Source organism: Haplochromis burtoni, unplaced genomic scaffold (assembly GCF_018398535.1).
Source record: "Haplochromis burtoni strain Fernald_Lab_line unplaced genomic scaffold, NCSU_Asbu1 Contig_458, whole genome shotgun sequence".
Classification (NCBI taxonomy): domain Eukaryota; kingdom Metazoa; phylum Chordata; class Actinopteri; order Cichliformes; family Cichlidae; genus Haplochromis; species Haplochromis burtoni.
Window position 1 is genome coordinate 82,108 of NW_024582819.1, and position 12,780 is coordinate 94,887.

The following is a 12,780-nucleotide window of genomic DNA, read 5'->3' on the forward strand; positions in this document are numbered from 1 at the left end:
TAGATAGATAGATAGATAGATAGATAGATAGATAGATAGATAGATAGATAGATAGATAGATAGATAGATAGATAGATAGATAGATAGATAGATATACATAACTGCAACTCTGTTCGCTGGAATGTGGCGCAGTGTAACAAATGAGAACTAATAACCCGCAGTTATGCAAACACATTTCTCTGCAATGAACTAGTTTATTCACAAGTTACGACTAAATTAAAATTCTGCCTTAATCAAGCATAGCAATGGTAGTGACACAGTAGAGGCAGAAGAAGCTGGTGTTTGTGTGTGCGTGCATGCGTGCATGCCCTCTGTTTGTGTGCGACTGCATGCAGATGAATGAGTCATGTCATAAGGAATGGCTCATGCATAATTTCATTCATATTCATAACAGGCATGTGGTCTGCCACCGCCCGATGAGGGCCCACCGCAACTCACACACTGCATAATGAGATGTGGCCAGTGTGTTTTTGTGCGTGTGTCTGTTGGGCTTTTTTTTATTAACCATAGGTAGGCATGTTGTAAGCCTGTGTTCTGTCATCTGTGTGAGCCTCAGTGTATACACATTAAAACTCTATGCTCCTATCACTGCATGTATGGAAACGTCTAAGCATGTGAGTGTGTGTGTGCCTGCTGAATGCTGACTGGAGTGCATGGGCCACTCTTATGTGGAAGGTGGTTGGTAGTTTATAAAACCAAGTAGGTTTTTCCACATTGTACGAACATGTGGGGAAGACGGAACAGCCCAAACCACTTGCGGTCAACTCTTAAAATAAGCTCATTGACTAATGTAGGATTTCAAATCAACCAAGCAGTCAGTGATTTACATGCCTGCCTGTTTATAGATGCCACAGCAACAGGACCCTTGACCTGAAATGCAAATGAGTACACTTATTTCATATTTCTTTTCTAAGAGCCATAATTATAAACTGCACTAAAAAGACTTGAAGTAAATTTTGCCATGCAGATGTTCAGTCCTCTTCCACAATTACTTATTCAAAGATAGTCAGATTTTTATATTAAAAAAGCAGCCTACTCATATTTGACCATTTTGTCATGTAAGATAACACAAAGGTAAAAATATAATAAATGTTGCAGCAATGCCATCTCAAAGATCTGAGAGCTACTATAACACAAGTTCAAGCAATCTAAAGGCAAAAAAAAATTCAGCTCTCAGTGGGTTTTGCTTGTTTTGGTGGGATACTGTAAATATATATTGCTAAACAATATAACTTACTGCTGTTGGTTTTCAATAACTGATTCCGACTACTCGGTCACTGACTTGAGTTGGCTATGCCTGCAATAGCTTTAGTATTTCTCAGAAAGAGCGTGCCCTCTCCAGAAGCCATTGTTCTTTCATGGACCATTAGATGGACATGAACTCTCTTGCTGTTCTTTGTTGACCTAGTGACACTGGTCATAAAATCAAACTGCCCAGCCTCTTCAATAAATTTATCACCTCATAAAGTGGTCACTGACTGGTCAATGAGACGTATCGGTCATAGTGTGTTTGTGTGTGTGTCTGTGTGTGTGCGCGTCAGTCTTTTTTATCTGAGTGAAGAGAGGGTTTCTTAGAATGCAGATCACTGTTGTTCAGTCTTCATTGATAATAAAGGCTTTAGTCACTTAAACGCTAGCCAATGAATGCAGTTGCAGTGCACTACATAGACGGACATTACTGATGGGCAACATGCTTTAAAAAATTTGCTAGTGGAGGTTCTTGCAATAAAATATAAGCTCACATGACCTCACACAGAGGCCAGTGATTTTTTTTAGATCCCACAAACACAGTCAAATGTGGAATAGAAGACCCACTTTTCTGTGACTGCTACAAAATGCCAGTTTATTACTTCATCCTCCCAAGAAATCTGATAGTTTTGATTAATTGGTAAAAACCAGCAAAATAGTTATTCAGGGAGTGATCCGGGTTGCACAGCAGTATAACGATTTATAACTATCCTACCTTTTTGATGCAGCTATCAGGGGAGTCATCCTCATGGTCATTCATCATCTGCAAAGCGAACACAAAAACATATATAATATACATATCTTTTCAGTGTGCCAGACAAGTTTTGATTTTGATTGAGAGTCAAATACATTTGTCAAAGCATTAAAAGAAAACATCAATTCCAGCACTTCAAATAAGGTTTGACCGTCGGTGCTTGATGACAAAAGCACGGGGTGTTCGCAGTTCATCACACACATACACCCTCTGGGCTACAAATGTGACCAGAGGGATATAATAATGGACTAAGAGGTCACAAAAACACACACAGAAGCAAACATAACACTGCACACATTCTGATGAATGAATACCCCGTATTTGACGTTAATTCTCCGCTTCAGCATTGCAGGAAATTTCACTGAGAATATCTATGTGTGTGTGTATGTGTGTCAGTGTGTGTGTGTATAATTAAGCCTTCAAGCAATATTTACTGGGGGCAGATGGGTGGTAGAATGCTCCCAGTGTCTGCTAGAGGAAATGAAGGAAGTGGGGGAATGATGAAGAGATCGGGCTACTCTGCTGCAGTGAGAGGGCATTTCACATAGAATGGTAACCCAGAGTCTCTCTAAGTTTGCCTGTCTTTTTCTCTCCCTCTCTGAAGCCCATTGATGGTAAATGAGGATCAAAGAAGAAATGCAGACTGTTTTCAGAGCAGTTTGGGGTGGAGTTGAGGATCAGCATAGTACTTTACTGAGTTTAGGTCAAATTAGGCCTATAAAACTTCCCCAAGTGCAGACTTAAAGCATATCTGAACCTTCCTTTTCCTGCTCACTATCCTCCCCATCTGCCCTTTAACAGTATGCATGTTGTTTGGACGTTGTGACAAGACTGGCTGCCCTTATATTAGAGCTGACATATTAAAGTTTGTATTTCCTTAACCAATGCGGCCCACCGTGATGGGAAAAGAGATATTTATCTGCTGTGGAATCTCCATGTAGACTGTTGAGCTATTCTTCAAATTCTGGCTCACAGCGATGTCTTTTATGCACCTTTCAATACAACGCTGTAATTCACAGGAAGTTATTATGAATTATGTGCATGAGATTTAGGTTATGCCCACTTGCTTGAACCTCAGGGAAAAAAAGAGCTTGTGAGTTTCTCCAATTGTTTATTCTTTAGTTAAGATTGAAAAAAAAGGAACTTTAGTACATAGTAGAGCAGAAAAGTTGACTCTTTCTTCTTCTTCCCTCCCTCCCCCTTGCCAAACAGTGAACCAGATGGCCCATATGCACACGGATGTACCTTAATCGATGGTTTTCTACATTAAGCTGTCTAGGGATGTGCTTCTAAGCCTCACCAAATGGTAGTAATTACACCACAGACACTTACAAAAGTGTTTTCAACCTACTTACTGTACACATCATCTAAACCTTTACAGACGCATCCTGTTCCTGTGAAATCCACTCCAAACAAAGCAACAGTAAACATGCTATCAAATTGAAGATTTTTCACTTGTAACTGTAGCTCCCTTGTTTTAAAAATGTGCACATAGAAACTGTGCTGCTAGATGAAAATATAAGTGTCCCTGCTGATTTGGTAACTTATGTTACAGGCATGCTAGCATAAGTTTGTGAAAAATGAACAAACTTTGCTGATCCTCCAATTTTGTGCGTTTTTTAAATTTTCTTTTATTATAAAGCATTTCTTGTATATCAAATTTTATGTTCATTATTTCAGTTTAGTAAATTACAGGGGCATATGGATGAAAAAAAGAAACCACGACAAAGTTTATTCTTGATGAAAAAAGCAGCCACAGATGCCAACGTCATGATTTAAAGGAACAAGCGGTCATAAACCGGCACAAAATAAACAGACAATTTTTTTAAATTTTGTGGAACAAAAGTAGGCCTCGTCGGTTTTTTAACATGATTACAACATGACTATTTATTAGAAAGAAAGATATCCGATTTCTACGTCTGCCTGGGAGGTAAAAAAACAGTGCTCGTGAACTTTAAAAATTGGAATAGAGTGACAGTAAACTAGAGAAAGTGTGTAAGAGAGAGAGGCTGCAGTTTGGAGTGTGCTGTCCTATTTCTTGTAATACACCAAACCAGCTGCAACAGTTTACAAAACCAACAGCTTGGCTGGGTCATCTAAAATGCTACCAGGCGTTCAACAGCTATAGGACAATTTCTGGACTTTCCCTCTGCTCTGCTCAGCTACATGCCAAGTGTGTGTGTGTATCAAATTGTGCAAGAGTAACCTAAAACTCTAGAAGACATGCAAGCAGACATGAGTGGTTTTACTGATGCCTTAATGCCTTTCAGCTTTAGGTTGGGGGTCGGGACTGTGTGGGCACTCCTTCGTCCAAACCTCCCTTCTGAGTCCAGAAACACTGAGCTCATTGTCAGAAATATGGCCGACTAATTATAAAGCTTCCTTGCATTTTATTTCTATGCATTTGTAATGTAGATTGTCTATTGTGAAGCAACCCATTTTTTGGGGGAAGTTAAATATAAAGATTAGTGGTTAACAGGGTACTCTGTGATCTAAAGTTGACAAAGACAGGTGGAGATGCTCTTTCAACATTGGCAAGTTGTGTGTACACACTGACTCACATAATACCCTCACACACTTACCAGACAAACACACGCTACGAATATTGTACCCTTGCAGCAGGACTCTGCCAAACAAATAAATAAGCTATTAATTAGGGAAGGAAAATGTGATTGGCCACTGACTGGCAGACCTATGATTTATTGCACGTGTCACCATTGCCTCAAAGTGACTTTACTCTTGGTTGAAGAGACAGGTCGAAATACAGACCGGCCTATGTTGAGGGATAGATTTTCCACTACACACAGAGAGAGGTAAAATTGTCCATTTGTTCTGTATCTAGCCTGCTGAATGCTGACATGTCAATATGTCTTATGGAAAAGAGAAAACACTGAAGTGAGGGTAATTAGACAGAGTGTGTAAAATGTGTGTCTGGGCACACAAATGTCTCTCTCTGGCCCATATGACCTCAAACATAAACAAATCCAGTCGTGGCTTGATGAAAGTGCAGCCACCTGCAGAATCCTTCCACCAAGAGCTGTCCAGACCCTCATTAGGAATATGCGTAACTGTGTGTGTTTGTACACGTGACACTATGTGTCTGTGGCGTGTGCTTTCGACCTGGCTGTGAGGGAAAACCCCTCCATTATTAGTTTTTCATAGCATAACTTTTGTTATTGGACAGAGTCAGGAGTTTTTCAACGCCACCTTAGCACCATTCGTATTGACAGAACATGACGACCAAGTGGACAAAAGAAAACATGACCCTCAGTGAGTGGACCGCTTTATTGTTTTTACAAGCTCTGTCACAGTCTAAAACACATGACAGAGTAAAATCATTCTATTAAAAAAACAGCACAACAACCCCAAACAGGGTCTCTTTATAGAGCCCATAAAGGCACATATGTATGCTTTGCATGTACAGTCAGTCTTTTAAAGAATGAAACATACACTATTCTCATAGTCACAAAATTCACTGGTATGATATCAGAAAAGTACCCATGGTTCCCATGGTAGAGAAGGACCTCACAAAGCTTGCTCATCCATTGGAGTGAGCAGAAGAAGAGGGCCTCACTTGGAGGTTTGCATCGTAGGAAAATGTTAGCATTCTGTTGCCAAAAACAATTCTCCTCAACCCTGGATAATATGAGGCAATACAGTAACACGGCCCAATGGAGGGCCGAGGATGTCACAAAGCCACAAGTTTCCAAAAAGAACCAGCAGCAAACAAACCTCAGGGTTTTTTGAACCAGGGCCCTGACTGACAACCCATTGGCTGCAAGTGCCACACCAAGAAATCCACAAATTGAAAGTTTTGCTACGCATTTATTGGGATCTTTTGGAGCTTCTTGGCACAGTGACAGAGTTTCATTGTGGTGGCAATGCCCTGGTTATGTTATTGATCTTTTTGACGTACAGATGGAGAGGAAGCGGTCTTTCACTGTGGGTTGAGTTGAATAATATGCTGTTGAGAAAACATATTTTTTTCATTGAGCAAGAAATTTAAAAAAAGAAAGAAAGAAAAAAGAAAAGAACAAAAAAGTTGTTGGAGCCTTTAAAATCAGAACTAACCATCATGTCAAACACAATCTCTACAAATGTATCTAACTCTTCTGACTCCCACACAGTTGCACATTTGCTCGCAGCACTACAATCAATAAAATGTCACAACTGCCCCAAAAAAGAAAAGAAAAGAAAAAAACAAAAGAAGAAGTGATAAAAAGTCTCCTTTTGGGTTTTTTTTGTCTGTGGTCTCTTGCTATCATTTGGAATCCCTGATAATGAACCTTTTACACTTTCCTGCCAGAGACTGCTTAAGTAAGGATGCTTGTCTGACTGAGTCTGCTTTTTAGCATCAAGTCAGATAATGCCTGCTTGTTGTTCCAAGTCCTTTCTCTGGCGTGCTCTTTAAAAGGGGGTAAAATGTGGCTATTTCAGGACTTCCCAGAGATAGTGGCTTTGACAGTTGACCTAAAACAAGACCAGGGCTATGACTTCTTAAAAACATACCTCAACAATGAGGTTTCATACAAAGATTAAGTAGGTAAGTTTGAAGACCAAGGAAGGAGAAGAGGAAACAGGGCTGAAATTCACACTGCTAAATACCAGGAAACTGGGCGTCCATTAGATACAATATGATGCCTTTAATAAGTGGAAGACTTAAGGTGCTTTGGCCAAGGCAAACATCAGGGGCACTGCTGATAGGAAAGTTTCACTCTCTTTTTCCGTTCTTTCATTTTCTAGCCGCTATAGAAGATTATTATGCGCTTAACCACTGATTACCTATTGTTACTTACACTTTCTGTTAAACTTAATGTGAGAAAACTACACACTTTATCAGTAAAAACGAAAAAAACGAAAAACGAAAAAAGGATCAGGGAGATCAGACACTTATTGCATGGCGTTAAAGCTCTCTGTTACCCAATCCTACACCCAGATGGGTCAGGGTGCGGCCTGTGACGGAACTGAGAACTGTTGGTGAGATAGAGATTAGTGCACAAAGGTTAGATTTGGAAGGCAAACACTCAGAACTATTGTGTGACTCTGGAAAGTCACGGCTACTTGTCAAATACAAGCGGCTGATATTTACAGAACAAGCGTTGACCCCGTGTGTCCTGAGAGTCTTTGTGTGATTTATGAAGAAAATGGCATAGTGAAAATATACTGGCAGAGGTTTACACCGACCCCGGACAGGCTTGACTCATCATTCCAGTGTCTTGTATGATTCGCAGATCTTGCTTAGACATGCAGTCGAGATGCCACACTCAGTACGATTGAGCAGATCAAATATTTGCGTTCATACAATTGCAGAGTTTGAAGTCATTTCTTTGTAGGAAAGTGATGTTTCAAATTGAGGTTTGCACTTAGCAAACAGAAATTGGGAAAGAAGCTCACTTCATGAAAAAGAGGGCAAAAGGAATGCAAAGGGAGGTGGAGGGAGGAGGAAAGAGAGCTGGATTTTGTAAATTTATTAAAAGGGCCATATTTTCATGGGCGCCTTGTTCGACCATTCATCATCTGACGTCCAAGACCCCTTATCCTTTTAAGGCCTTTGATTCTGAACTTTATATCGACAGAACCATACAGATAAATTATCTGCTAGGCTTCCACTTTATTGATAGGTCATTTGGGCAGATGATCAGTAATAATCATAAGTGAATAAAGGCGTGCCAATAGATCTTCTGCTAGCAGATGGTGTGACAGCCGCAAGGTTCAGACCCAATAAATAACCCTACCTTTTGGCCTAAGAGGATTGCCTACACAGCATCGGCAGCTGCTGTGACATGCCTTTCAGATAATGATATATTGCGTCTTCCCTATTCATTTTGATAAAGGTTGCAGTTTATCGACACGTGGCAGCAGGAAGAAAAATCATATTGCTTTATTTCTTATGATCTCCCATTCTTTCTGTGACACATATTGCCTCTTAGCAAGCACAAGGTTATGGGGTAAGATTTAGAGTCTTGACCTTGGGGCATATAAATTCAATCAAAGGTCATGCCACAGATACTTTTCATTTTAGCTGAGCAAAGTGCAAACACATCGAGTGCATATTTCAATGTTTACATCGATGCATGGCGTAAATCTGATATTGCTATTCAGCTCAGCAGTGTCACATGTTTCAGATCTTCATTTCCCCTTACAAACTGAATTTGTATATTTACGTATATCAGACCACACTGTCTGTCCCTCCGTCGAGTGCCAAGATGAATCCCTAATTCAAACCAGGAATTCCTTTTAGTAGGTAGAAAAGGGCACAGAAACACAGACAGGGAGATCTCTCATCACATCAAGGCTTTTCTGGACAGCAACCACTGAGATATTGTCATGTGATGACTGACAACTGGCGAGTAAATTGCATATAGTTTATCAGGGTCAGGCTAAATATTTACAACATAAGCATATTTCAGCATAAACAGCATGGGTTTGGTAGCTTTTCATTTCATTACTTTAAACCCAGTATATGTATGTAAAGAATAGGCTTGCTCAAACAAGGGGACTACATGTGGACAGATATTCAACAAAGTGCAAGACAGGAGAAAATGAGGAAAACAGAAAGACATTTTGAGCAAGTTTTTGCTTGAAAAACTGTATTTTACAAGTCTGTATATTGGCTTTCATATGTGCTGTGTATTTTAGTGAGGCATCCCCTTGAAAATGCTTAAGACAAGTAAGGGCTTTTTTAAGGGTTTCATGAGTTTATACCAAGGTCGAGTCCTACACACGATGATTATGATGATGCCCGAGAAGGCCACAGCTACACCAAGTAACTTGCTGCTGAGATTTCTCTGGCAGATAAACAAACAAGGCTTGAACATGAATTTCCTGTTCAAGAGTATGAGAGTGTTTGTTTGTGCCCAGCATTGGAAATATGATGTTTGATCTGATGCACCAAACAGTGACAAATTATACACATACTAGAACCATTAGGCTACATAATTACAGTACTAACAGTAATCCAGATCAATTATCAAGCACCTCCAGCAGTTTCGGTGCAATCTAGTGTGGGTATACACATTTGTGAGCCAGTCTTTACTCTGAGTAGTCATTTTGTAGTGGTCCTGGCCTCTGTGTTTACCAAGACATTTAGACTTAGGTCTTAGGTTATCAGTAGGACTAAAGTAAATGGTATAGGGCTTTGTTTTTATTGTGCTAATATACTTTTCAACAAACACACAATGAAATGACTAAGAAAAAGCTGCACATTGGTTAAGAATATCCTTTCTTTTACAGAAACAGATCCATCAAATGAATTTAAAAAAATGCTTTTTTAAGTGTGTAAGTTTTTACCGAATAAATTCAAACGCAATTATCCCTAACTGAAGCTTGTGCACAATATAAATACCAGCAATAATAATGGCAGCTTAATAGTTTTAATGGCTGCTATTAGCATCTGTGCTATTTTGAGTATGATGTGACGATAAAGCACAAAAAGCATTTGTGTATAACAAATGGACTGTAACTTAGAACGTTGTTTATCCTTGTGATTTCTTTTGGTGGCCAATCAGATTATTTACACGGTGGAAACATATAAAGACTAGAGCACTTAAGCTAGTTGCTACTGCCAAAAGATACTGTCTGGAGATATTGGCTATAAATGACTTCTTTTACTATGGTGGCCAGAAATTTAGCATAGGGCTTATACAAAGAAAAAGAAAAGGTAACATACTTGATTGCCAAGTGCAAATAATGGTCTCAAAATCCTTTTTTTAGTTTCATATGTTTTTATTTCACCAGCAATTTAGTATCTGGCAATTGCATATGTTCTAAATAATGGTTGAAAAGCCTCTATAGTCTTTCTGTACTCACTACATGGGTAGTTTTTTTTTTATCAGGGGATTTTAGAAATCACCACACTCGACGATCCAAATGACGAAGACGGTGACTACAAAATTATGTCTACTAAATAATGAAAAAGAAAAACAAACTGAAGAGCAGTGGTACTTTAAAAACACAAAGGTAACATCAAGATATGACTGATTAAATGGGTTGTGGAAAAGAATCATCTACTTTTCTGCACTCAGCGATTTGCTCTCTCAGATTTTTGCTATATGGCCACCTTTGTGGGGCTCTTGTGCTCTGTCTGGCTTTTTTTTTCCTTCTCTGTCTTCCTGGAGTCATACTCTGTTTAGCCTTGCTCCTGAGAGATAGCAACATTTATCACCTCAGGAAGTGTCTCTAAGTCCACAGGATTAACCCATCACCTCCACAATAAATGTCAAGCTCTTATGATTAATGAAGCTAATGAATTCAATTATAGCAGCAGTGTCCAAGAATATTGTAGTAAGATGATTCACCGCTGTCCTTTTCCCCCCCCCCTCAGCTGACCTAAAGTTTGTCTGTCTGGGTTAAACAAGTAATGGGTGGTAAAAGCAGGTTGTGAGACATGCTGCCCACCACTGCTTGACAGTGATACAGTTACATCTTTGGCTTCTCTTTCATCAGCCTGGCATGTTGTTTTGGCCTTGTGGACATCTCAAAGATATAAGATATAACTGTTTGGAGATAATGTAGCGGTTCCACTCCCTTGTACAAAGGCCATTGTCTGATGTTTTTGCCATCAAAACCCAAGATGAGTTGAAGTGTCACGTGGTATCAGACTTCAAAAGAATGTGGGGTAATGATGTTGCAAAAGCAATGATACGATGCTACTGCTTATCCCAGCGCTGAATGGAAAAAACTCTGCACAGGAGTGGACTTTGTGGTGCAAGACGCTGCCAAGTAAAATTTTAATATCTGACAGATACCTCATGTCATTCCAAAGTTCAGTTGCTCTTATTGCATATAAACCAAAAACTGTTCGATCAATACCAGCAATTATAAGCCCCTAAGTCAGACTGCTGAAGAGAAAATGCACCTCTGTGCAGGTGAATATTAATACCTACTCCTCTGACCTTCGTGCTCATCAAAAATGAGTTTATTAGCTAAGCCATATAAGGCCAAGTTTTTACAGCCCTATTAGAGTGAAGGAGAGACTATCTCTGTCACTAAGATTCATGTTGCCCAGCTTATCGAGCACTTCCGTTATCAGCACAAACCTTCAGCAAGGGACACTAAGTTCCAGTTGCACACCTCAGACATGAGACCCATCAAACCTCACAGGTCTTATCACACTTATCATTTTATTCACCGATGTCTGTGAAACAGTTGTTGTTTTTTTGTAGAGCTTTTCATCATCATCCGCACGATCATCCTAGTACGATATGTACAGATAGGATGCGCCATTCTGGTCTATGAACCCTAGTTTATAGCTGTCTGACTGTCTGGCCTGTCCATGTGATGATGACTGATGATTTTATTGGGGGAGTTGCATAGTCACAACTCAGAGCTGGGACTTTCCATTAGTCATCTAACAAGAGCAATCAGCTTGGAAAATGTTTGCAAATAGCTTCTTGACCTTCTTTTTTTGTTATTATATCCCCAAAGCCAGGATGTATTCTATTCTGCACCCACTCGTTCATCTATTTTAAATAACAGAAAAAGCCGGGACCAAGACAAAAGAAGAAATAGATTTTGGAGCCAACAGTCATTAATGTTTTTGCCCATTTTGGCCCTTGCAGTTACAGGAGATGATTTAGGGGGAGAGAGCCACTGGACAAAGGACGAGGGAAAGCAGGAGCGAGAGGAAACTTATCTGTCCTTGGGCTGAGGGACAGAACAGTGTTGGCTTTATTCGGCGCCTCGGCCCTGTCGTTAAGGAACGATGACACACTCCTCAAGGCCCACATTAATCTTTAACAGTGCGATTTTTAAAATAACACCAATGTTTTCCCCAAGGCATGTGGGGAGGAAAGGCACCGTTCAGTCCTGCCGAGTTCCATCAAGTTTTCTTTTTTTCTTATTCCCAATTCTGCTAACACTGGAAAGCACAGAAACAGAGAAGGGTTTAGAGAAGAGATTTAAAAACAAAACTAAGCTGCACATTTCACAGGAGTATAATGACCATAGAGCAGAGCTGGAGCCTTTCTGGAGCAACATCACCAGGTGCTAAAAGCCCTTGACCTCACTTATTCACCCCGACAGTGGCAGTTCCAGTGGCTCCTTTGCACCACGCATTACTGTTGTTAACAGTGTTATCGCAAGGCGAGATAAAGCCTGTGGCAGCTGATGGGCCTTAAGTGAATAAGTCTGCAGATGCGTAAATAGAGTGGGGAGTGTCCATCACTGAGCTGCTTGTTAATGACATTGGAAAGATAAAAGCTGAAACAGAAACATTTTATATTATTACACACACTTTATTAAAACACAATGTGTACTGAGCAGCAGGCTAGGAAAAGGAGCATGGGTAAAAACGAGACAGTGCCAGTAACGATTTTTAGTTTTTGGGAAACAGACCCCAAATTCAGGGTATGGGGAGGAACCTCTGCAACCGGTGGCTATTACACAATATGATAATACTGCAGCTCTGAGGTTTCCCATCAGATCAACAAGGATGCCTCACAATGCACCAAGAAAGAGATGGAAGCTCAAGTAAGATGATTCTGCCAGACAGCTAAAGACAGAGCTACTGGTTTAGGAAGCCAATGGATTCTTGAAAACATCTCGTCTCAAAAAAATGCCTCCCTCTCCCTTTATCTCTCTCTATTTTCACCCCTGTGAAGAAACAGCATATCTCATTTCACAGCATCTAAAATTCAGTTGGGGTAAGAGTGATGTGTGTCCTCTCTTTATAAGACTTTTTAAGACCTTCTTTTTCGAGGCTGTTAAGCTGTCGGATAGGCTTATCCATTATGTAGCTTTCAATAACTTCCATATGCGTTTTATTTCTCATCTCCTCC

General features: G+C 40.0%; 1 protein-coding gene across 1 annotated transcript in view; it reads right to left on the minus strand.

The window, feature by feature from the left end:
* prdm16 (PR domain containing 16) overlaps window positions 1–12,780 on the minus strand; it is a gene marked incomplete at its 3' end in the record, with an annotated part of 167,353 nt that overhangs the window by 73,748 nt on the left and 80,825 nt on the right. Inside the window, 1 exon segment of the mRNA XM_042213585.1 lies at window positions 1,964–2,011. Within this exon segment, the coding sequence (XP_042069519.1) occupies window positions 1,964–2,011 (48 nt within the window).